Consider the following 25795-nt stretch of genomic DNA (forward strand, 5'->3'; position numbering starts at 1 on the left):
AGACCGGGAATGTGCATGGTTATAGGCAGAGGATCAGCAAGAGAGACAGGCAATGTACATGGATATAGGCAGTGGACCAGCTAGAGAGACAGGCAATGTGCATGGTTATAGGCAGAGGATCAGCAAGAGAGACAGGCATTGTGCATGGTTATAGGCAGAGGATCAGCAAGAGAGACAGGCAGTGTGCATTGTTATAGGCAGAGGATCAGCAAGAGAGACAGGCAATGTGCATGGTTATAGGCAGTGGACCAGCTAGAGAGACCGGGAATGTGCATGGTTATAGGCAGAGGATCAGCAAGAGAGACAGGCAATGTACATGGATATAGGCAGTGGACCAGCTAGAGAGACAGGCAATGTGCATGGTTATAGGCAGAGGATCAGCAAGAGAGAGACAGGAAATGTGCATTGTTATAGGCAGAGGATCAGCAAGAGAGACCGGGAATGTGCATGGTTATAGGCAGAGGATCAGCAAGAGAGACATGCAATGTACATGGTTATAGGCAGAGGATTAGCAAGAGAGACAGGCAATGTGCATGGTTATAGGCAGAGGATCAGCAAGAGAGAGACAGGAAATGTGCATGGTTATAGGCAGATGATCAACAAGAGAGACAGGCAATGTGCATGGTTATAGGCAGAGGATCAGCAAGAGAGAGACAGGCAATGTGCATGGTTATAGGCAGAGGATCAGCAAGAGAGACAGGCAATGTACATGGTTATAGGCAGAGGATCAGCAAGAGAGACAGGCAATGTACATGGTTATAGGCAGAGGATCAGCAAGAGAGACAGGCAATGTACATGGTTATAGGCAGAGGATCAGCAAGAGAGAGACAGGCAATGTGCATGGTTATAGGCAGAGGATCAGCAAGAGAGAGACAGGAAATGTGCATGGTTATAGGCAGAGGATCAGCAAGAGAGACAGGCAATGTGCATGGTTATAGGCAGAGCATCAGCAAGAGAGACAGGAAATGTGCATGGTTATAGGCAGAGGATCAGCAAGAGAGACAGGCATTGTGCATGGGTATAGGCAGAGGATCAGCAAGAGAGACAGGCAATGTGCATGGTTATAGGCAGAGGATCAGCAAGAGAGACAGGCAATGTGCATGGTTATAGGCAGTGGACCAGCTAGAGAGACCGGGAATGTGCATGGTTATAGGCATTGGATCAGCAAGAGAGACAGGCAATGTGCATGGTTATAGGCAGAGGTTATGCAAGAGAGACAGGCAATATGCATGGTTATAGGCAGAGGATCAGCAAGAGAGACAGGCAATGTGCATGGTTATAGGCAGAGGATCAGCAAGAGAGACAGGCAATGTACATGGTTATAGGCAGAGGATCTGCAAGAGAGACAGGCAAAGTGCATTGTTGAAGGCAGAGGATCAGCAAGAGAGACAGGCAATGTACATGGATGTAGGCAGTGGACCAGCTAGAGAGACAGGCAATGTGCATGGTTATAGGCAGAGGATCAGCAAGAGAGACAGGCAATGTGCATGGATATAGGCAGTGGACCAGCTAGAGAGACAGGCAATGTGCATTGTTATAGGCAGAGGATCAGCAAGAGAGACAGGCAATGTGCATGGTTATAGGCAGAGGATCAGCAAGAGAGACAGGCAATGTGCATGGTTATAGGCAGAGGATCAGCAAGAGAGACAGGCAATGTGCATGGTTATAGGCAGTGGACCAGCTAGAGAGACAGGCAATGTGCATGGTTATAGGCAGAGGATCAGCAAGAGACAGGCAATGTGCATGGTTATAGGCAGTGGACCAGCTAGAGAGACAGGCAATGTGCATGGTTATAGGCAGAGGATCAGCAAGAGAGAGACAGGCAATGTGCATTGTTATAGGCAGAGGATCAGCAAGAGAGACAGGCAATGTGCATGGTTATAGGCAGTGGACCAGCTAGAGAGACAGGCAATGTGCATGGTTATAGGCAGAGGATCAGCAAGAGACAGGCAATGTGCATGGTTATAGGCAGTGGACCAGCTAGAGAGACAGGCAATGTGCATGGTTATAGGCAGAGGATCAGCAAGAGAGACAGGAAATGTGCATGGTTATAGGCAGAGGATCAGCAAGAGAGACACGAAATGTGCATGGTTATAGGCAGAGGATCAGCAAGAGAGACAGGCAATGTGCATGGTTATAGGCAGTGGACCAGCTAGAGAGACCGGGAATGTGCATGGTTATAGGCAGAGGATCAGCAAGAGAGACAGGCAATGTGCATGGTTATAGGCAGTGGACCAGCTAGAGAGACAGGAAATGTGCATGGTTATAGGCAGAGGATCAGCAAGAGAGACAGGCAATGTGCATGGTTATAGGCAGAGGATCAGCAAGAGAGACAGGCAATGTGAATGGTTATAGGCAGAGGATCAGCAAGAAAGACAGGCAATGTACATGGTTATAGGCAGAGCATCAGCAAGAGAGACAGGCAATGTGCATGGTTATAGGCAGAGGATCAGCAAGAGAGACAGGCAATGTGCATGGTTATAGGCAGAGGATCAGCAAGAGAGAGACAGGCAATGTGCATGGTTATAGGCAGAGGATCAGCAAGAGAGACAGGCAATGTGCATGGTTATAGGCAGAGGATCAGCAAGAGAGACAGGCAATGTGCATGGTTATAGGCAGAGGATCAGCAAGAGAGACAGGCAATGTGCATGGTTATAGGCAGAGGATCAGCAAGAGAGACAGGCAATGTGCATGGTTATAGGCAGAGGATCAGCAAGAGAGACAGGAAATGTGCATGGTTATAGGCAGTGGACTAGCTAGAGAGACAGGAAATGTGCATGGTTATAGGCAGAGCATCAGCAAGAGAGACAGGCAATGTACATGGTTATAGGCAGAGGATCAGCAAGAGAGACAGGCAATGTGCATGGTTATAGGCAGAGCATCAGCAAGAGAGACAGGAAATGTGCATGGTTATAGGCAGAGGATCAGCAAGAGAGACAGGAAATGTGCATGGTTATAGGCAGAGGATCAGCAAGAGAGACAGGCAATGTGCATGGTTATAGGCAGAGGATCAGCAAGAAAGACAGGCAATGTACATGGTTATAGGCAGAGCATCAGCAAGAGAGACAGGAAATGTGCATGGTTATAGGCAGATGATCAGCAAGAGAGACAGGCAATGTGCATGGTTATAGGCAGAGGATCAGCAAGAGAGAGACAGGCAATGTGCATGGTTATAGGCAGAGGATCAGCAAGAGAGAGACAGGCAATGTGCATGGTTATAGGCAGAGCATCAGCAAGAGAGACAGGCAATGTGCATGGTTATAGGCAGTGGACCAGCTAGAGAGACCGGGAATGTGCATGGTTATAGGCAGAGGATCAGCAAGAGAGACAGGCATTGTGCATGGGTATAGGCAGAGGATCAGCAAGAGAGACAGGCAATGTGCATGGTTATAGGCAGAGGATCAGCAAGAGAGACAGGAAATGTGCATGGTTATAGGCAGTGGACCAGCTAGAGAGACCGGGAATGTGCATGGTTATAGGCATTGGATCAGCAAGAGAGACAGGCAATGTGCATGGTTATAGGCAGAGGTTATGCAAGAGAGACAGGCAATATGCATGGTTATAGGCAGAGGATCAGCAAGAGAGACAGGCAATGTGCATGGTTATAGGCAGAGGATCAGCAAGAGAGACAGGCAATGTGCATGGTTATAGGCAGAGGATCAGCAAGAGAGACAGGCAATGTGCATGGTTATAGGCAGAGGATCAGCAAGAGAGACAGGCAATGTACATGGTTATAGGCAGAGGATCTGCAAGAGAGACAGGCAAAGTGCATTGTTATAGGCAGAGGATCAGCAAGAGAGACAGGCAATGTACATGGATATAGGCAGTGGACCAGCTAGAGAGACAGGCAATGTGCATGGTTATAGGCAGTGGACCAGCTAGAGAGACCGGGAATGTGCATGGTTATAGGCAGAGGATCAGCAAGAGAGACAGGCAATGTGCATGGATATAGGCAGTGGACCAGCTAGAGAGACAGGCAATGTGCATGGATATAGGCAGTGGACCAGCTAGAGAGACAGGCAATGTGCATGGTTATAGGCAGAGGATCAGCAAGAGAGAGACAGGCAATGTGCATTGTTATAGGCAGAGGATCAGCAAGAGAGACAGGCAATGTGCATGGTTATAGGCAGAGGATCAGCAAGAGAGACAGGCAATGTGCATGGTTATAGGCAGTGGACCAGCTAGAGAGACAGGCAATGTGCATGGTTATAGGCAGAGGATCAGCAAGAGAGACAGGCAATGTGCATGGTTATAGGCAGTGGACCAGCTAGAGAGACAGGCAATGTGCATGGTTATAGGCAGAGGATCAGCAAGAGAGAGACAGGCAATGTGCATTGTTATAGGCAGAGGATCAGCAAGAGAGACAGGCAATGTGCATGGTTATAGGCAGAGCATCAGCAAGAGAGACAGGAAATGTGCATGGTTATAGGCAGAGGATCAGCAAGAGAGACAGGAAATGTGCATGGTTATAGGCAGAGGATCAGCAAGAGAGACAGGCAATGTGCATGGTTATAGGCAGTGGACCAGCTAGAGAGACCGGGAATGTGCATGGTTATAGGCAGAGGATCAGCAAGAGAGACAGGCAATGTGCATGGTTATAGGCAGTGGACCAGCTAGAGAGACAGGCAATGTGCATGGTTATAGGCAGAGGATCAGCAAGAGAGACAGGCAATGTGCATGGTTATAGGCAGAGGATCAGCAAGAGAGACAGGCAATGTGCATGGTTATAGGCAGAGGATCAGCAAGAAAGACAGGCAATGTACATGGTTATAGGCAGAGCATCAGCAAGAGAGACAGGCAATGTGCATGGTTATAGGCAGAGGATCAGCAAGAGAGACAGGCATTGTGCATGGTTATAGGCAGAGGATCAGCAAGAGAGACAGGCAATGTGCATGGTTAAAGGCAGAGGATCAGCAAGAGAGACAGGCAATGTGCATGGTTATAGGCAGAGGATCAGCAAGAGAGACAGGCAATGTACATGGTTATAGGCAGAGGATCAGCAAGAGAGACAGGCAATGTGCATGGTTATAGGCAGAGGATCAGCAAGAGAGACAGGCAATGTGCATGGTTATAGGCAGAGGATCAGCAAGAGAGACAGGCAATGTGCATGGTTATAGGCAGAGGATCAGCAAGAGAGACAGGCAATGTGCATGGTTATAGGCAGAGGATCAGCAAGAGAGACAGGCAATGTGCATGGTTATAGGCAGAGGATCAGCAAGAGAGACAGGAAATGTGCATGGTTATAGGCAGTGGACCAGCTAGAGAGACAGGAAATGTGCATGGTTATAGGCAGAGCATCAGCAAGAGAGACAGGCAATGTACATGGTTATAGGCAGAGGATCAGCAAGAGAGACAGGCAATGTGCATGGTTATAGGCAGAGCATCAGCAAGAGAGACAGGAAATGTGCATGGTTATAGGCAGAGCATCAGCAAGAGAGACAGGCAATGTGCATGGTTATAGGCAGAGGATCAGCAAGAGAGACAGGAAATGTGCATGGTTATAGGCAGAGGATCAGCAAGAGAGACAGGCAATGTGCATGGTTATAGGCAGAGGATCAGCAAGAAAGACAGGCAATGTACATGGTTATAGGCAGAGCATCAGCAAGAGAGACAGGAAATGTGCATGGTTATAGGCAGATGATCAGCAAGAGAGACAGGCAATGTGCATGGTTATAGGCAGAGGATCAGCAAGAGAGAGACAGGCAATGTGCATGGTTATAGGCAGAGGATCAGCAAGAGAGAGACAGGAAATGTGCATGGTTATAGGCAGAGGATCAGCAAGAGAGACAGGCAATGTGCATGGTTATAGGCAGAGGATCAGCAAGAGAGACAGGAAATGTGCATGGTTATAGGCAGAGCATCAGCAAGAGAGACAGGCAATGTGCATGGTTATAGGCAGTGGACCAGCTAGAGAGACCGGGAATGTGCATGGTTATAGGCATTGGATCAGCAAGAGAGACAGGCAATGTGCATGGTTATAGGCAGAGGATCAGCAAGAGAGACAGGCAATGTGCATGGTTATAGGCAGAGGATCAGCAAGAGAGACAGGCAATGTACATGGTTATAGGCAGAGGATCTGCAAGAGAGACAGGCAAAGTGCATTGTTATAGGCAGAGGATCAGCAAGAGAGACAGGCAATGTACATGGATATAGGCAGTGGACCAGCTAGAGAGACAGGCAATGTGCATGGTTATAGGCAGTGGACCAGCTAGAGAGACCGGGAATGTGCATGGTTATAGGCAGAGGATCAGCAAGAGAGACAGGCAATGTGCATGGATATAGGCAGTGGACCAGCTAGAGAGACAGGCAATGTGCATGGATATAGGCAGTGGACCAGCTAGAGAGACAGGCAATGTGCATGGTTATAGGCAGAGGATCAGCAAGAGAGAGACAGGCAATGTGCATTGTTATAGGCAGAGGATCAGCAAGAGAGACAGGCAATGTGCATGGTTATAGGCAGAGGATCAGCAAGAGAGACAGGCAATGTGCATGGTTATAGGCAGTGGACCAGCTAGAGAGACAGGCAATGTGCATGGTTATAGGCAGAGGATCAGCAAGAGAGACAGGCAATGTGCATGGTTATAGGCAGTGGACCAGCTAGAGAGACAGGCAATGTGCATGGTTATAGGCAGAGGATCAGCAAGAGAGAGACAGGCAATGTGCATTGTTATAGGCAGAGGATCAGCAAGAGAGACAGGCAATGTGCATGGTTATAGGCAGAGCATCAGCAAGAGAGACAGGAAATGTGCATGGTTATAGGCAGAGGATCAGCAAGAGAGACAGGCAATGTGCATGGTTATAGGCAGTGGACCAGCTAGAGAGACCGGGAATGTGCATGGTTATAGGCAGAGGATCAGCAAGAGAGACAGGCAATGTGCATGGTTATAGGCAGTGGACCAGCTAGAGAGACAGGAAATATGCATGGTTATAGGCAGAGGATCAGCAAGAGAGACAGGCAATGTGCATGGTTATAGGCAGAGGATCAGCAAGAGAGACAGGCAATGTGCATGGTTATAGGCAGAGGATCAGCAAGAAAGACAGGCAATGTACATGGTTATAGGCAGAGCATCAGCAAGAGAGACAGGCAATGTGCATGGTTATAGGCAGAGGATCAGCAAGAGAGACAGGCATTGTGCATGGTTATAGGCAGAGGATCAGCAAGAGAGACAGGCAATGTGCATGGTTAAAGGCAGAGGATCAGCAAGAGAGACAGGCAATGTGCATGGTTATAGGCAGAGGATCAGCAAGAGAGACAGGCAATGTACATGGTTATAGGCAGAGGATCAGCAAGAGAGACAGGCAATGTGCATGGTTATAGGCAGAGGATCAGCAAGAGAGAGACAGGCAATGTGCATGGTTATAGGCAGAGGATCAGCAAGAGAGACAGGCAATGTGCATGGTTATAGGCAGAGGATCAGCAAGAGAGACAGGAAATGTGCATGGTTATAGGCAGTGGACCAGCTAGAGAGACAGGAAATGTGCATGGTTATAGGCAGAGGATCAGCAAGAGAGACAGGCAATGTACATGGTTATAGGCAGAGGATCAGCAAGAAAGACAGGCAATGTGCATGGTTATAGGCAGAGCATCAGCAAGAGAGACAGGAAATGTGCATGGTTATAGGCAGAGGATCAGCAAGAGAGACAGGAAATGTGCATGGTTATAGGCAGAGGATCAGCAAGAGAGACAGGCAATGTGCATGGTTATAGGCAGAGGATCAGCAAGAGAGACAGGCAATGTGCATGGTTATAGGCAGAGGATCAGCAAGAGAGACAGGCAATGTGCATGGTTATAGGCAGAGGATCAGCAAGAGAGACAGGCAATGTGCATGGTTATAGGTAGAGGATCAGCAAGAGAGACAGGCAATGTGCATGGTTATAGGCAGAGGATCAGCAAGATAGACAGGCAATGTACATGGTTATAGGCAGATGATCAGCAAGAGAGACAGGCAATGTGCATGGTTATAGGTAGAGGATCAGCAAGAGAGAGACAGGCATTGTGCATGGTTATAGGCAGAGGATCAGCAAGAGAGACAGGCAATGTGCATGGTTATAGGCAGAGGATCAGCAAGAAAGACAGGCAATGTACATGGTTATAGGCAGAGGATCAGCAAGAGAGACAGGAAATGTGCATGGTTATAGGCAGAGCATCAGCAAGAGAGACAGGCAATGTGCATGGTTATAGGCAGAGCATCAGCAAGAGAGACAGGAAATGTGCATGGTTATAGGCAGATGATCAGCAAGAGAGACAGGCAATGTGCATGGTTATAGGCAGAGGATCAGCAAGAGAGAGACAGGCAATGTGCATGGTTATAGGCAGAGGATCAGCAAGAGAGAGACAGGCAATGTGCATGGTTATAGGCAGAGGATCAGCAAGAGAGAGACAGGCAATGTGCATGGTTATAGGCAGAGCATCAGCAAGAGAGACAGGCAATGTGCATGGTTATAGGCAGTGGACCAGCTAGAGAGACCGGGAATGTGCATGGTTATAGGCAGAGGATCAGCAAGAGAGACAGGCAATGTGCATGGTTATAGGCAGTGGACTAGCTAGAGAGACAGGCAATGTGCATGGTTATAGGCAGAGGATCAGCAAGAGAGAGACAGGCAATGTGCATTGTTATAGGCAGAGGATCAGCAAGAGAGACAGGAAATGTGCATGGTTATAGGCAGAGGATCAGCAAGAGAGAGACAGGAAATGTGCATGGTTATAGGCAGAGGATCAGCAAGAGAGACAGGCAATGTGCATGGTTATAGGCAGAGGATCAGCAAGAGAAACAGGCAATGTGCATGGTTATAGGCAGAGGATCAGCAAGAGAGACAGGCAATGTGCATGGTTATAGGCAGAGGATCAGCAAGAGAGACAGGCAATGTGCATGGTTATAGGCAGTGGACCAGCTAGAGAGACAGGAAATGTGCATGGTTATAGGCAGAGGATCAGCAAGAGAGACCGGCAATGTACATGGTTATAGGCAGAGGATCAGCAAGAAAGACAGGAAATGTGCATGGTTATAGGCAGAGGATCAGCAAGAGAGAGACAGGCAATGTGCATGGTTATAGGCAGAGGATCAGCAAGAGAGAGACAGGCAATGTGCATGGTTATAGGCAGAGGATCAGCAAGACAGGCAATGTACATGGTTATAGGCAGAGGATCAGCAAGAGAGAGACAGGCAATGTGCATGGTTATAGGCAGAGGATCAGCAAGAAAGACAGGCAATGTACATGGTTATAGGCAGAGCATCAGCAAGAGAGACAGGCAATGTGCATGGTTATAGGCAGAGGATCAGCAAGAGAGAGACAGGAAATGTGCATGGTTATAGGCAGAGCATCAGCAAGAGAGACAGGCAATGTGCATGGTTATAGGCAGAGGATCAGCAAGAGAGAGACAGGCAATGTGCATGGTTATAGGCAGAGCATCAGCAAGAGAGACAGGCAATGTGCATTGTTATAGGCAGAGGATCAGCAAGAGAGAGACAGGCAATGTGCATGGTTATAGGCAGAGGATCAGCAAGAGAGAGACAGGCAATGTGCATGGTTATAGGCAGAGGATCAGCAAGAGAGACAGGCAATGTGCATGGTTATAGGCAGAGGATCAGCAAGAGAGACAGGCAATGTGCATGGTTATAGGCAGAGGATCAGCAAGAGAGACAGGCATTGTGCATGGTTATAGGCAGAGGATCAGCAAGAGAGAGACAGGCAATGTGCATGGTTATAGGCAGAGGATCAGCAAGAGAGACAGGAAATGTGCATGGTTATAGGCAGAGGATCAGCAAGAGAGACAGGCATTGTGCATGGTTATAGGCAGAGGATCAGCAAGAGAAACAGGCAATGTGCATGGTTATAGGCAGAGGATCAGCAAGAGAGACAGGCATTATGCATGGTTATAGGCAGAGGATCAGCAAGAGAGACAGGCAATGTGCATTGTTATAGGCAGAGGATCAGCAAGAGAGACGGGGAATGTGCACTGTTATGTCAGTCTCCATATCCCTCTCAGTTCAATTGTGCTTTAACCTCTTGACGACCAGCTAACACCGATTGACGTAAATTGGTTGTCTGCGGGTTTCCATGGAAATGGCCACTCGTTCGAACGGCCGTTCCATGTCATTTCACGGAGGGTGTCTCCGTGAACTGCCTGCGAGCCTCCGATCGCGGCTCGCAGGCGAAATATAAACACGCTGGGAAGAAATCCCCGGTGCTTACACTGCACGGCGCTGCAGTAGCGCCGTAAAGGAGATCGGCGATCCCCGGCCTCTGATAGGCCGGGGATCGCCGGAGTCTGATAGGCTGAAGCCTATCAGAGGCGGTACAGGACGTATCGCCGTCCTGTACCGCACACAGAGGCCGGGAGAGGGAGGGAAGGAGAGGGAGGGAAGGAGAGGGAGGGGGGAATAGCGCTGCAGGGGGGGGGGGGGAGTCTGATCGCCCTGCCTGCAACACGATCTGTGCTGGGGGCTGAAGAGCCCACCCAGCCCAGATCAATAGGAAATCACTTGGTCGGCAAGTGGTTAAAAGGGTTCATCACAAAATTGGCTGCAGTTTGTACAGAAGTACTAATAATGGACTTGCACCAACTAGCAGGGGGTTGCATTCTCCAAGGTCTAAGCAAACTGCTTAAACCTTAACCCAGTCAAGCACATTTGAAACCATCTTGATTGACAAGTCTGATGACTAAATTCCACCACCAGGCCTTTGTCAGAAGTGTTAATGCATGGCTCTAGAGACCCCTGACTTCTGGCTGTTGTCTGTGTTGCCAAAGGCAAGTATCCTGGATATTAACAGGTGGTTACAATAACGTGACTTGACCGCTTGTAATGAGCTAAAACCATATATAGAAAGGAAAAGTGGAAACCAAAACACAAAACAATGTTCTTGCGTCTGCTTACCCCTCTCATGTCTGAGATGTTCAACTTCATTGAGTGAAACATTTTTAGGGCTTCTTTTCCAATCACCTGAGCATTATCTGTTGCTTGCTCTAAAGTAGCAGTCCTAAACAACCAAATAAAAGGAGAACATAAACTATTGATACAAGATAACAGATCTTTATTATTTTGCTTTAGTCAGCATTATACAAAAACAGTAAACTAAACCAAAATACAATGATCAGCGTGTTGTATTTACACTGGAGAGTTAAGGTTATGAGTACTTGTTAAAATGAATCCCAAATTGTCCCCATAGCAATACTGGAGTTTGGATGTCAGGCTGTAACGATCGTTGTAACACAGAGAGGATCTGATAACCGGTGATCTGCAGTATCACCGAGAATACAGATATATACCCGATTATTGATGATCTGCAGTATCACCGATAATCAGATATATCTCTAACCTCTGGACACCTGAGTAGTATGAGTGTTTGGTGCAACAGTAGTACTTTGAGGAGAGCACCCGTATAGAAGGTGCTAGGCAGTACGAGATGCTGCTTAGAGATCTGGTTCCTTCCAAAGGTCTGATGCTCCCCAAGGGGCGGAGCCAGGCTGAGAGTGGGAAGGACCAGAGAGTGAGTGACACCAAAGGTGAAGTGTCACTGACAGGTCTGTGAACTATCTTCCAACAGGGAAGATAGTTCTCGAGGTCGGGCAAGCCAGGTCTACAACACACAGACAGATACGGTACATAGACAGGAGACTGATTCGGTAGTCCTAAAACGAGCAGGGTTTGGCAACAGAGTATCAGATATAGCGAAGTACCGAATCAGTAAACAGAAAAGTGGTCAGGAAAGCAGAAGGTCATAACAAATAATCGATAATGCCTAGACTTGGGTGTGAGCTCCTAGATCTTCAACACCCCGGAACTGGTCTAGAATATAACACAGATGTTAACAGGATACCTAGACTAAGGTGTGAGCTCCTTGGTCATCAACACCTTGGAAACTGGTCTAGCAAATAACACAGATACTGACAAAAGGTCTGAGTGCTACCACGTAGTGATCGCAATGGCAGACAACCAGCAAATGCCCAGCCACCAGTATATATAGTTCAGCGCTCTTTAGCGCCTCCCCCAAGTGCTGGACCAATTGCAAATGTTTCTGGCGTCAGCTGACCAGCCTGGTCAGCTGATCCCCCACTGACTGACATAAAGCTCTTCCTCCCAGCGCGCGCGTCCACCTAAACCTATGTGGATTACAGCTCCCAGCCATACCAGAACTTTGTTGTGAAATGCCCGCTGCGCTGCACGCGGAATCCGCCGCCATGCCACCAGCACATGCGGCGGTTCCTCCGCGTTCAGGCAGACACAAAGACGAGTGAGCAGTTGCATCAGCTGCCGCGCTGGACGCGGAACCCGCCGCCCTGCTAGAGGTGCATGCGGCGGTGCTTCCGCGTTTTCTCACACAGGCTTGTATAAACTGCATGAGAACCTGCTCAACTTTATCTGCTGTATCTACATTTATGTCATCCCGCTTCCTTAAACTCAATATGAGCAAAACGGAGATTGTGATATTTCCACCTTCGCTCTCTGTTCCACCTCCCATAGTCACAATCAATGTAGATAACACCCCAATAACTTCAACTTCCAAAGCTCGTTGTTTGGGGGTAACTCTGGACTCTGGACTTTGAGCTCTCCTTTATACCGCATATCAACACATAGACTACCTCCTGCTACTTCCATCTCAAAATCCATCCCTTCCTCTTACAAGAAGCAACTAAAATGCTTGTGCATGCCCTAATCATCTCCCATCTTGACTACTGTAACACCCTACTCTGTGGTCTACCAAAAAGCAGACTGGCACCTCTCCAATCCCTACTAAACTCTGCGGCCCGTCTCATCCACCTCTCTTCTAGATCCTCTGAGGCAGCCCCTCTCTGCCAATCCCTCCATTGGCTACCAGTTGCCCAAAGGATCCAGTTTAAACTTCTCACACTTGCATACAAAGCTCTACACAAGCTATCACCTCCATACATTTCCTCTTTAATCTCCAGATACCTCCCCGCCCGAACCCTCCGTTCCTCACAGGAGACCCTTTTGTCCTCCAGCCTAGTCACCTCCTCTCACTCTCGCATCCAAGACTTCTCACGGGCTGTCCCTCTCCTTTGGAACTCCCTCCCTCAGCCGGTTCGTTATGTCACGAGTCTGGAAACCTTGAAACGTACTCTGAAAACACACCTGTTCAGACAAGCCTATAATTTGCTCTATGCAGCACTGAAGGCACACTGGCTCACCCACTAATCCTTGTGTTTCCTTCCCTTTTGTTTCCTCCCCACTACCCTCTAAATTGTAAGCCCGCAAGGGCAGGGACCTCCTCCTAGTTTCTCATACTGCTGTTATTTTAACATATGTACATGTACCAACTACATATCAACTATGTATTTATCTATATTTATTCTATACAATGTCATGACTGTACAGTGTCTTGTATTTCTTATGTATATTTGTTCCCCATTATTTGTTTGTATTATGTACAGCGCTACGGAAGATGTTGGCGCTATATAAATAAAAAATAATAATAATAATAACTTTTGGGAAGCACAGTGCAGCAGTGATCCTACACCACAGCACTCTTGCTGGTACTGTGGGCATTATACTAAACAAGAAAGGAGAATCAGTGTAAGACTTAGTTCCCACCCCACGCTGATTCTGATTGGTCTAAAGTCAGCTCTGTTCTTTCTTTCTTTCTTTCTTATTTCCTCCTGTGTGTTAGAACTACTTGCCCTAAATAGTGGTATTTGAAGTTATGCAGGCTTCCGCCCTCTTTGCCATAATTGGATTTATGTGGCATGGAGTTTTATACGGTGTATGTGCACAACTACATGCTCTCTTTAATAGAATATGTGCATAATGTAGGGATGTAGATGGTCCAGAGAGATAGTTTTCTACCAGTAGCTAAAGTGACCTACCTTTAAAGATTGTGGTTCAATTCAAACTTTTACAAGATTGCTATTGAACTGTCACTGTAAATGGTATAGAGTAGACCAACATCTACTCAGGAGGCTGAAGAAAGTGACCTGACCCACAACCTTTCACAGAAAGCCAGTATTTGTAAGATGAATAGCTTTTAGGTATCAGGGCTGAAAAGTAAATGCAAACAGATACTTGTAGCTTCTTGTATTGCACACAAATAACCAAACCAGATTGAGAGAAATGCTTGTGCTAATGGCTTTCCATGCAAACTATATAAAAGACTTTGGGGATTATAACTAATCTACAAAGCATTCAATTATAAGAAGTATCATGGCAAGCTGAAGTAGTTTTATGGGCATTGAAAAGCCAAGCTACTTCACAGACTCTTTATGAAAGTTGAATTAAAAAGTGCTGCTAACGTGAGTGAGATCCCGGCTGTCGTATATTTTCATTCATTTGTTGAAACAAATTCCCTAAAATAAATAGTGTAACACTGGATCATGCAGAAAACATTAAAAGGAACATGACAATATTTTTATTTTGTTTGTATTTACCTTGTTACATTGTCACAGATTCCGTGACCCCCATATTTTGCAGGTTCTACAGGTGCTCCAGCTTTTCTCACCATGATCTTCAGTGTGAGCTTTCTTCCCTTCATTTTCACAGACTCTAGCCGTCGCTGTATCTCTTCTGACAGGTTCACCAGAAAGGCCTCTGCATCACTGGGCTAAGGACAAACGTCTTTGGTTAAACCCGGATAAGCACACATTAGAACCAAAAGTATGACCATTTTTGGATGCACTTTTACAAATGAACAACTAATAAGATAAATTACAAATGCACCGCTAATGCACTTGCTAAGTTAAATTCTTGTATTTCACAGAATTTACAAATACTAAAAACAAAAGCCCTTCAAACTGAAATATTAAGGCCCAGTTCATGCTCAGCAATGCGATTAGTCATTGTGGTGTTCAGTGATTTCTCGGCGATTGAGTTTCCAGTGAATGAGAATCATGGCGCAATCGCCAGGAAAATGCTACATGTATCAAGTTTGAGATCATCAGAAATTGCAAACGTGCTGCAATCGCTGCAATGTGAGTAGTCCCATAAGATTACTCATCTAGCAGTGCTTTGCTGATCGCTGGCACAGGGCAAAAAGCACCCGAGTGTGAACTCAGCCTAACACAGTAAGTAGTAAGGCTTGCTTGATTGCTGGTTGCCATTGTGAAAATGTAGTCATGCATGATGGTAAATAGCTCCAGTATTCTCTAATGCTGGATTCACACTGTGTGCATTGCGTAATACATGCTTTATTAATATGTGTGAACTGCAATGGAGATTGGACATAGATGTTAATTCAGAGCCTGCATGCAGCAAGTTAGAAAACCATGATCCGTTACAAAGCAGAAATGTGAACAGGCCCATGGAATTGTATGGGCAGTGAGTTGACATGCATTATTCTGCTACGTAACTGATGCAGTGTAAAAGGACCATAAAATGTCCATGATCAGTCGCACAGTTTGAAACAAGAACTTCTGTAAGGCCAGAAACAATGAATTTCACTTGCAATTACATTTACTATATCTTCCAAGTGTATTCAGTAATATTATTAGTATCAGTAAATATAGAGTTCAGTCCCTCAGAACACAGACATTTGAAATGGAGAAAAAAGAGCAAAATACACAATTAGGCAACATTATTATGAAGACAACAATCTTTACTCTATTGAGTTAGGCCTAATGCAATATCTGTCAAGCAGCATGCAACATTTGACTAATTCAAAGCAAAGGTAAAAAGGCAACAAGATCTACCAGCAACATGTACCTGTGTGAAACGGATACCATAGTTAATATCTGCAGATACAGACTTTCTCTCTTTCTCCTTTCTAATGGGTCGATCATCTAATCCTCTGCAAAATCGGTACAACATCTGACCTGTCTTTGGCCCAAATTCTTTCTGGAGCTTTGACATTGCGAGATTCTGAAGATCACCACATGTTTTAACATTCAAAGATGCCAATTTATACTCCATAGACCGGCCCACACCTATATGGAATTGGTCAAGGAGGAAAAGTGAAATATTCATTAGTGCTTAAGATAAAATGTAAAATTTTAATTACAGTATTTTATTACACACAAGTCGAGAATACCTTTTTTCCTAAAAGTGAAATAGTACTTTGGTTAAAATTCTATAAAAAAAAAAAAAAAAAAAACATATCGGGCTGCACAAATGCGTTTACAATTTAATGCCATTGCTATCCAAAGCTGACAATCAGCCCACATTGCATTAATTTTCTAGCCTGGAACCTATACTTTGTGTAGCACTAGTTTTCAGTTCAAACAACCAAGGTATGATCCTCTTTCTGCAAGAATAACAAGCTGCACACAGCTGCTTATTTTCCACAGTTGTGGTAACTCAATGTGGAGTAGCTAAGCATTTAAATTCATGTATTGAAAAGGTAACAGTTTGGGGGGAAAATACCATTGCTTATTTTTAAACAAAGGTGGACGATAAACACTTCAGCTAAAGCCAGAGTTTTATACAGCAGCCGGATAGAGAACACACAACCCTGATGTTATAGCTAAGTGGGTAGCACGCTCATCTTTTAGTTCTAGGATTCTAGTTTAAATACTGTTCCCCACATATTTGTGTGAGTTTTCTTTATTCCAGTTTCCTCTTAAACCTTAAAAAAATGATGGCAGGTTTGGTGGCGCTGGGTTGTAAGTCATGCTAACAAAAAAAAGTGACATGAAATGTTGAGTGAACTCTGAAGTTCTGCAAGAAATGTGTCAACTCATGAATAATAACCCTGCATGTTGGTGGGTACTGCACACTACTTGTCAGACTGCCGCTAGCTGCACTGCTAAGTTGTGCAGTACAGTCCCATTCAATGTTTAAATGGTGCTGAGTATATGACACATCAAATTGTTGCTGGCAGGACTTACTTTGTAGCATATCATGCCAGTGTGAATGGGCACATTCACACTGGTATGAAAGCCAAGGTAAGTGGACACGTAAGGCAGAACTAGAACCAGACCACGACTGGTCTACTTACCCTACTGACTTCATTCTACCCACTTTTAAGGGCATTTGCATACCTCCAAGTTTTAGTTATTCCAGTGTAAGGCTTCAGCTTAGTCAAGATCATCACGTAACCGGGGCAAGTGAAAAAGTGCTAAGGATCTATGTAAATGTGCATTCTCTATAATATCGATACACCTTTTTAATCAAAGGTAATCGTTAATACTGATAAGAAAATACAAGAATATATTTACCTGGTAAAGTTGTCACTAGTTGACCTCTAATAAAATCATCAACTTCCTCCGGTTTTAAGTGATACTGTCCTTCAGGTTTAGCTTTTCTAGTTGCCATCCTGGCAAGAAGAATATTAGATCCTTTAAAAAAACAAAAAAAAAAAACGTATCTATCAACCTTTTTTCAACCAAGGAAAAATAGAGTTTAAATCTGAAAAAAAAAAACTTTCACTTATGCTTTATACACAATGAAATAACAACCAGAGCTGTGAGACACGCCAAGCCAAGCACCATTTGTGGAATAAAATGCACAATATATGTTGAGGCATAACAAAGGAAACTGTCGACCAGCAGTATTCACCTTTTTGGATTTGCATTTCCAAAGAGCACTTCCACTTTGCTTTCTTTCTGAGTGAAAGGGGGTCTGGGAATTCACGGTGTCCTTAAAGCGGTATAAAACCCTGACATAATATTCAATAAAAACATGTTTTCCTACTTTTTATATGCCATACGGTTATCATATTTGCTTTTGTGCATAAGTATTATTATTCATTTAGAAATTACAAGTTCCCAAAAGTACAATTTTTTGCTTTGTGAGCGGACTTTGCATTTTATTTATAACTGGTTTTATTCATTATGTATTGAAGGCAGAAATGCTCTGAGTGTCTGTCTGTGTCCAGGAGCTTCTGCACAGTCAGAGAATGTGTCACATTCCTCACTTGATACAAGCAAGTAAACACAAGATAACATTATCTACTGTTTGGATGCGTCCAGATTTCTCTGCACTGAACTTTCAAGTCCTGTGTGTAATACTTTGAATGCTGTTCTAGTAAAAAAAAAATGCTGGTTGTATATAATATGCTGTAATAATTTTTTAGAGCAAAGAAGAAATGCTGGTTTTCATTGCGCTTTAAAATGGTTTAAAGCTTCACATATGCACTACTGCACAAAACAAGCATTTGTGATAGTTTCGAATAAAATTCTAGTATGAGTACAGGTGAAGTTCCCTCTGAATACTGTGGTAGGACACTCTCTGCTCTGAAGTACATGGCATGCAAGAAGAGAGAGGTGAGGGCACCAGCTGAGTTGCAAAGGTTCACCATTTATTTCATCCCCACCAAAGACAGATAGGTCTCTGAGGAAGCAAGCGCTTGTGCTTGCGAAACAGCTGTCAGGCCTTTGCCTTGGTCTTTGTATCTGTCTTTGGTGGGGATGAAATAAATGGTGAGCCTTTGCAACTAAGCTGGTGCCCAGAACTCGCTCTTCATGCATGGACAGTAGAATCTTTGGCCGGAGGAAGAGTGAGTGATCACCCAAGAACCCCCAGGAGTTTGCCATTCCAGCATCTAGTGCCGGTCATCCTTTACTTTACTACAAATCCGAAATACATGGTTCTGATGCCACAGTATTCCATTGCAGGATCTGTCTTTGGTAGCAGGCACTCCATTCAATGAATGAGGCATCAAACCCAGCCACACTAAAACTACATTGGTGCAAAAGCAGCAGGAACTTGGATTAAAGAGCAGTCAGAATATGGTTCAGTGTAGTATGCCACAGCATAGACACCAAGGTTTCTAATACAGTACTTGCTCCCACAGTACTTCTCAAGTTCCCCAAGCTGGGATAACCACTGATACTCCATCAGCAGACTGAAACCAGGATCCCCAGAAAATGAAAGAGGCAAGTAAACACAGGAAACCTAATCAAGTTATTATAGGATAAAAAACAGAGCATGCATTGATGACAGCTGTGATTTTATACATTTAATAAATATGTTTTTGTGCAGTTTTACAATATCCATGGTCGCTCCTTTCATTTCCTTGAGGTCCCCATTCCATCCTGCAGGTTCAGTGGCAGTAGTTGTGAAAGACTGGAAAGTTTGGCATCTGTGCTGTGGTATGTTCCACCTTTATATCTGGATCCAGCTCCTCTGGTGGTCCATTTTTTTTTCACTGTTGTGTGATAAACGTGTGGCCACGAGTGCCACACTGCCTGATTGAGTCTCTGCATAGTACTGTACGGGGCAGTACAAAATCTGCAGCTGCAGGCTCAAGAATGGTTCTGCTGAAGTCTTGTCTATAATGATAATTCTGAAATATTGCTCTGGATTTATTAAAACTTGTTTATTCTTAGCTGGCAGGAATCTGCAGTCCTCTCCGGATATAACTAACGAAAGGTTTGCAAACTGATGCCGTATGCAAATTGTAATGCAATGTGTTTTTTTAGCCTCACTAATGATCTTCATTGATGCTCTCCAGGCTGCATATGTCTTCCTTAAATATGGTAATTGTTCTATGTGAGCATTTAGGACATGTACATTTCCTGGACCCCTAGCTTACATAAGAAAGCAACATATACAAACCCATTCCAATCGATGCGGAACACAAAGTTTTCTCTTTAATCTCAGCACGAATAGCACTAGCAAATTCATCAGGCGTGAGTTTGGTTTCTGCAAGGATTTCTGAGATATCAGCAAGGGCTTCATCACAACTTACAGCCTCGATGTCATGAGTATAACTAATGAATCAGAACACAAAAATGACAGAAATAATTGCAGTGTTTATAGTACAGAATTGCTTTCTTGAAACAGAACTTAATTACTAGTCATCGCTTCCATTTTAAATCTGCAACACAATATATTAAACCTATATCCAGGACAGTGAGCCAAGACATGCAAATCATTCCTTTGCATTCTCATTGGAAAGTTGTACAGCCAGGGCTACTGATTTTACAGCACAGATCTATCTGTGAACCTATACAGCTTTCTATCCCAACTAAAACTGAGGACCCAAAACATTGTGCCACAGAAGTTATTCTATGAGATCAGAAGAGATGGAGCAGCCTTTACTCCCCATGTGCATTAATGATCCTGGGGGACGCAAGACTCCATCAGTGGCTGTCCTTCCTTAACAATCTCTTATAGGTACAAATTACTGCTTACCAAGAACACCCCAGAAGACCTATTCCGGAGATGCTGTGACCTAGTCATCTAGCCATCACAATTTGGCCATTGTCAAAGTCACTCAGATCCTTAAGCTCGCTACTGTTACTGCTTCCAACACATCAGCTTCACAAATTGCCAGCCGTTTTAAGGTTGTGGCTGACAGCAATGTATCTCCTTACTTTAATTACTAACATCTATAAATTAAACAGTGGCTCTGTGTATCATGGCTCTGTGCATCAGGGCTTGGCTGACAAACCACTGCTTCAAGAAAAAGGTGGAATTCTTTACAGGACACCTGAGGTGAAACTAAACTGATGAAAGAAACACTTGTATCTACCCTCCTTCTAAAAAAGACTTAAGATATTCCACAGTTTTATTTTATACTTAAATCTACTTTTTAAGTTTTTACTCTTTTTGTTTTTGCTCAATGACACGTTAATTGAAGTATGTCAGAGCTAAAATCTATGAACTTTTGACCCTTTTTAGCTCTTTCTGCTCTCAGAAGCGATTTTCTGCTAGGAAAGTGTTATAGTTGTAATTTCTTATCAGTGAGGGTCACACTGTGGTCTGACCCAGTCCTGACTAAGACAGGAACTGCCACTTACATACCTAATGTTTAACTCTTTCAGGCAGAGAAAAAAAAAAAAAGGAACACCGCATAGTTTTTGTGTGCTAGACACTGTACATACACATGTCTATCTCATCATGTCACACGTCACTTCGGGTATCCTTTAAGTGGTTAAACAATCGGGCTACACAATTTCTAAAATGCTTACATCCTATACTTATTTATTATTATTTTTTCTTTGCAACCATAGATCAGGTACAAAAATAAAAAAAAACAAAGTTGTGAGTACCCTGTACCCAGAGCTGAATGAAACAAAATGTTTTATACATACCTGGGGCTTCCTCCAGCCCCATCCGCTCAGATCGCTCCCACGCCGCTGTCCTCCGCTTCGGGAAACGGATCTCGTCACTAATGTCAGTCGGAGCCAATCTATGCAGGAGAAGGGCACCCACTACGTATCTCTCCAGTGGCTGGGAGCGATCCGAGCGGATGGGTCTGTAGGAAGCCCCAGGTATGATAAAACTTTGTTTCATTCAGCTCTGAGTCCCTTTAAGGGACCATCAGGAAGAACGTATCCAGAAAAGGCAGAAGCTGAATCCAATGTTAGGCAGAACCATACAAAATTAGAGCTTATAATAAAAAGTGGGAATATGGTATCTTCACTGGGTCCAAAGTGAAGATTATAAAGAAGTCAAATGTTTCTGTCACTATCAAGACTCCTTGAATTCAGCCAGCACTGGAAAGGATATGTTGACAACAAGATCATGTGGCAGGAAAGTGTGGCAATCAGGAATGGGATTGTTCTACAGGAGGCTGTGGGCAAGGGTAGTGATGAAACCATGTCATCCCAGGACTGGGGTCAGGGAGTCTGGTCAGTGGGTGGGGTCACATGACCTCCAAGTAAGTGATTATCTAGGCAAGGATGAGGTATTCTAATACCTTAAATGGTTGTTAGGATGTGACACTTCATAAATGTCACAGATATTTGAATCCAGCAATAAATGGTGTCCTGCTGGTTTGGCTTCAACCTTGTTAGATAAGGAGTGGGAAGGGAGGCTCCAATAGAGCTGTGGACACCTTCAGTTGTATGGATGTTATCCTCTGAAATCACCACCATTTTGGTGGAATCAGCACACAAAAAAGATGCAAGATTTGTATGTTTCAGAGTAATGCACAATCAATGCTGAAACATTATTAGGTAACCAACAATGTTGAGACTAACGCAGACTGTATTCTATAGCTTGAGGAAGGGTCAGCACCAGAGCAGGTCAGCTACAGAGATGTAAGTAAGGATATGACCCTCATGGAAACCAAATTCACACAGGACTTCATTCACAAAGGATGAGATGCACTTTCTGTGTAATGTGTTGTGTCAGGTATTTTACCCTGTGGACCAACCTGAAACTGCTCTAAATTCAAAAATTACTCTTCCAAAGGGCTGTATGTTCCCAACCGGTTTACAGTCCCATTATTAATAGCGCTTTGTTACTTTACTTCCAGCCAGGGAATGACATGCTACAACTATCTTATTTCTCCCCAGCCATTTAATATCATAGAAGATAAAGATTTAAAGGGTACTTGAAGTCACTGAATGGTCCAAGAGGTTTTCCCTCAATTTCTGCATTGGGACCCTTTTTGTAATATTCAACATTTATGTTGACTATTGCTTGCAGGCCCCCCTCCCCTCGTTGTACACATGCTGCACAGTATCACAGAGCCGCTTGTGCATGGCTTATTTCCCCAGGCAAGAGCGGCTCTCCATGGTTCTGCACAGGTAAGGGCGACCGTTTGTATGCCTGCACAAAGCGACTGCGCTTGTACATGGAGTGGAGTGTGGCCACGAAGAGAAAGAGCAGCGTGGCCAGAAGAAAAATGGTCCTGGATATCAGGGAAGATTTTTTTTTTTTTTTTTTTTTAAACCAAATCACACAAATCAAAGCCCAAATGAAAGTGAAAAATTCAGCTAGAGCTGGGCTTTAAAAAGATGATTAAATGTACCCCTCCAAGATGTAATTACCTTGCCAATGTTCTGTACAATGTCATGGCAACTTCCTTGTATGCATCAAAATCATAGGACACAACTTGCAAATCTGGGCATAGTTGTTTAGCTTTCCCAAACATCATTCCGTTTCTCACCCCAGCCTGCCTAGAGAACAGTGGAGACAAGATGATTATACAGCTGCACAAAACAATTGACCTTACATGTCAACTAAGAGCTAGTAACCACAACTGCATTTTTAAATGAAGAATTCAGTAGAAGAAAAAAAAAAATGTTTTCAAGACACTGATTTGATAAGACACTAAAGTTGACATGTATAGCAATTTTTTTTCTTTCTGATAAGCCACCGTGAATAATCCACACCACATAGCTTTAGAGCTCTTTTCCACTGAAAATGGTGATTACGATTGCAAACACACTGCAACCTGATTTGCAGCCATTTTATAAATGTGATTTTCTGTGAGTTGCAGCATCATTTTTCATCCTCATTAACGCTTGGTATTTCCTGAAGATAATAAGAGGAGTTTTATACAACATAGGGAAATTGCAAGACAATCATAGTACTGCTCTTGCTATGCAGTTTTCGTGCACATGCAAACTTAGGAAAACCGCAGTATGCACTACATTTCCGCTTAGGTTAAAATTGCTGTAGTGGAAACTAGGCACCACAATTACATTGATCATTAAAGTGCCCCTGTCATTTCTGAAGCACAGGAATATGAAGTCCAATCTGATTTTAGAATTTGAACTTGGCCAGTGGGAAGGGGCTCCATGGTAGCTCCAGGCAAGACATAAAAATATTATTATTATTTATTGACATAGCACTGACATTTTCTACAGCACGTAAAAGAATACACTGAACAAACTGTTGCTTAGAGGAGCTCACAGGTTAATGTCCTAATTAGGGATGGTTAATGAAATGCAAATTATTCTGAGTTGATGCAGGATAATGCAAATATTTGCAGCTTAAAAACTGACCAATCAAATTCCACCTTGCACTTTATTTTCAAGCTGCATAAATCTTCATAATCATCCATCAACTCTGAACTATTTGCATCGCATTGCTCACCCCTAGTTGTAATGTCCATACCACAGTCTAAGGCAGTGGTGGGTGAACCTATGGCACGTGTGCCAGAAGGGGCACTCAGAGCCTTCTGTGGGCACGTGCTGTGGCCAGTTTTGAGGTACGGGTAATCGACCAGGGTAAAGTTGCAAAGGAGTGAGAAATGGCATCATGCACAATGCGCTTATACAGTAGAATCTTGTTATAGTAAATGCTCTGGCTATAGTAAACTTGGTCCTCAGGTGCTGACCATGCACATGTATGAATATACAATGTATGACGACTCCTGATATAGTAAACTACTTGGCCTAGAAAGCTACTTTCCCTTGAAGCTTACTTTAAAGGGATTCCACTATATTAGGGGTGTGTACTCTGGCTATCTATACCTGGTGAGCGGGGGAATCTGACTTGTCCATAGTGTGTGTGGGGAGGGTGTACACGTCAGCGTGTACTCCGGCTCCGTCCAACGCGCTTCGTCATACGCTCCTGAAAGAGTCGCGTATAACGAAACGGGTTGGGCGGAGCCGGAGAACACACTGGCGCTGTGGGAGGTAGCGGCGAGCCGAGAGTGGACGTGACTCTCTGAGTTCCGCGGCCAGGGAGAAGAGTCTATGTGAAGCTGCCTATCGTGGTAATAAACAATCCTTTTATTCTCTATGAGCTGGGAGTCGTCTGATGAACCTACAGTAATACTTGTGATATGCTGGGTGACAAGTAGTTGTCCGGTGAGTGCACTCACGAAGGGGGGGGGGGGGGGGGGATCGGAGTGGGACACCTGATCTCTATAAGGTGGCGGCACGTCCCCCTGGACTGCAACGTGAGGTGTTTGTGTTTTTATGGAAACAAGTATTTTATTTGTTTTTATAGGGTGGTCGTATCTGGAGGATATAAGGACTCTGAGGCGCAGCTATATTGGTATTTATGCTATAAGTGTGAGAGTAAGGTGACTCTTGAATTGCTGCGATCCCCTTGCTAGGATCTATTATCTGTGGAGCTCAATTTTTTAAAATCTTTTAGTACACCGTACTTTTTTTTGGGGGGGGTTGACATCTGATTGTCAATGCTATGAGGTTATACTGGGGACAATGACATCTGGCTGCCTATACTAGGGGGTCGGGTCATTTGGCTACCTATACTAGGTAATTAGGCTAAATTGTTGAGTCTGCACTTTGCAATAAATATGTGGGTTTGGGTTTCATTTACTGACAGGTTCACCATAACGGGTCTAAGACTAATTTAGGCAGAAAGCCAGGTAGCCTATCATTATGATTTGAGAACATACTAAACCCCGTATATACAAAAAAATAAATCTTGATATTATTGTACTTTTGCTTTCTGTTATCTTCTCTTTTCTCCAGAAAAACGCTGCTGAAAATAATCAGTATGGCTACATGTCTACAGGTATTTCAGCTGTCCCCTTATGGTCAGCAGTGCTGCAAACTAACATCAGCCAGTGGAATTCAGTGTTATGTGGATTCCCTCCCACATTATCCTAGCTTACTTGCTTGTTCAACTCAAGAAAGAGTATTAGCAGGTCACAGTCATAGCTACAGATAACTGCAAGCCTGCATTCAACAGGCAGTATGTCAAGAGGGTGAGGCTATGTCACAAGCTCAAAAATTACTGTTATTAAGAAACAATACTATGGAAAAATGATTTCACCTGACATTACACCATTGTAATGCTTTAGTGCATCATGTGTGAGGTAAGAGAATAAATATGTTACAAATAATTTATAGCATCATAGCCTTCAATATTGCTATCAAAAAAATCGGGTGGCCAGCCATCATAGCCTTTAGCTGAAATACCCCCCACTAAGACAGAAATTAAACTCTAAAGACTCCAGACCTGTCTAAGCTTCATGCCCAACTCTCCAGCATAGCCAAGAAGTGAAAGTACTGTATATCAAAGCTGAAATTACAGGGTCTGCAGCACAGCCAGAGAAAGGACATATCGGCCTTCTGCAGAATTTCTGAGATATAAGTGATACATGTAGGCACTCTATTGTACCTACATCCCAAAATACTATTAAATGTAGGATTCCGACTGACATTGCCAAATTCCCATTTAAAGTGACACTGAAGCGAAAAAAAAAAAAACACCTTATGCTATAATGAATTGCATGTGCAGTATGTATA

At 44.2% G+C, this 25795-nt stretch overlaps 1 protein-coding gene across 2 annotated transcripts in view; it reads right to left on the minus strand.

Moving 5' to 3' along the window:
- The window catches only part of REV1 (REV1 DNA directed polymerase), a 75858-nt gene that overhangs the window by 23555 nt on the left and 26508 nt on the right, over positions 1-25795 (minus strand). For both annotated transcript variants that reach the window (XM_068268206.1, XM_068268207.1), the window contains exons 10-15: positions 22613-22741; positions 19446-19600; positions 17105-17224; positions 15654-15874; positions 14384-14556; positions 10878-10980 (exon numbers count right to left, since the gene is read on the minus strand). In XM_068268206.1, the coding sequence (XP_068124307.1) occupies positions 10878-10980; positions 14384-14556; positions 15654-15874; positions 17105-17224; positions 19446-19600; positions 22613-22741 (901 nt within the window). The remainder of the gene's footprint in view (positions 1-10877; positions 10981-14383; positions 14557-15653; positions 15875-17104; positions 17225-19445; positions 19601-22612; positions 22742-25795) is intronic.

This window comes from Hyperolius riggenbachi, chromosome 2, assembly GCF_040937935.1.
Source record: "Hyperolius riggenbachi isolate aHypRig1 chromosome 2, aHypRig1.pri, whole genome shotgun sequence".
Classification (NCBI taxonomy): domain Eukaryota; kingdom Metazoa; phylum Chordata; class Amphibia; order Anura; family Hyperoliidae; genus Hyperolius; species Hyperolius riggenbachi.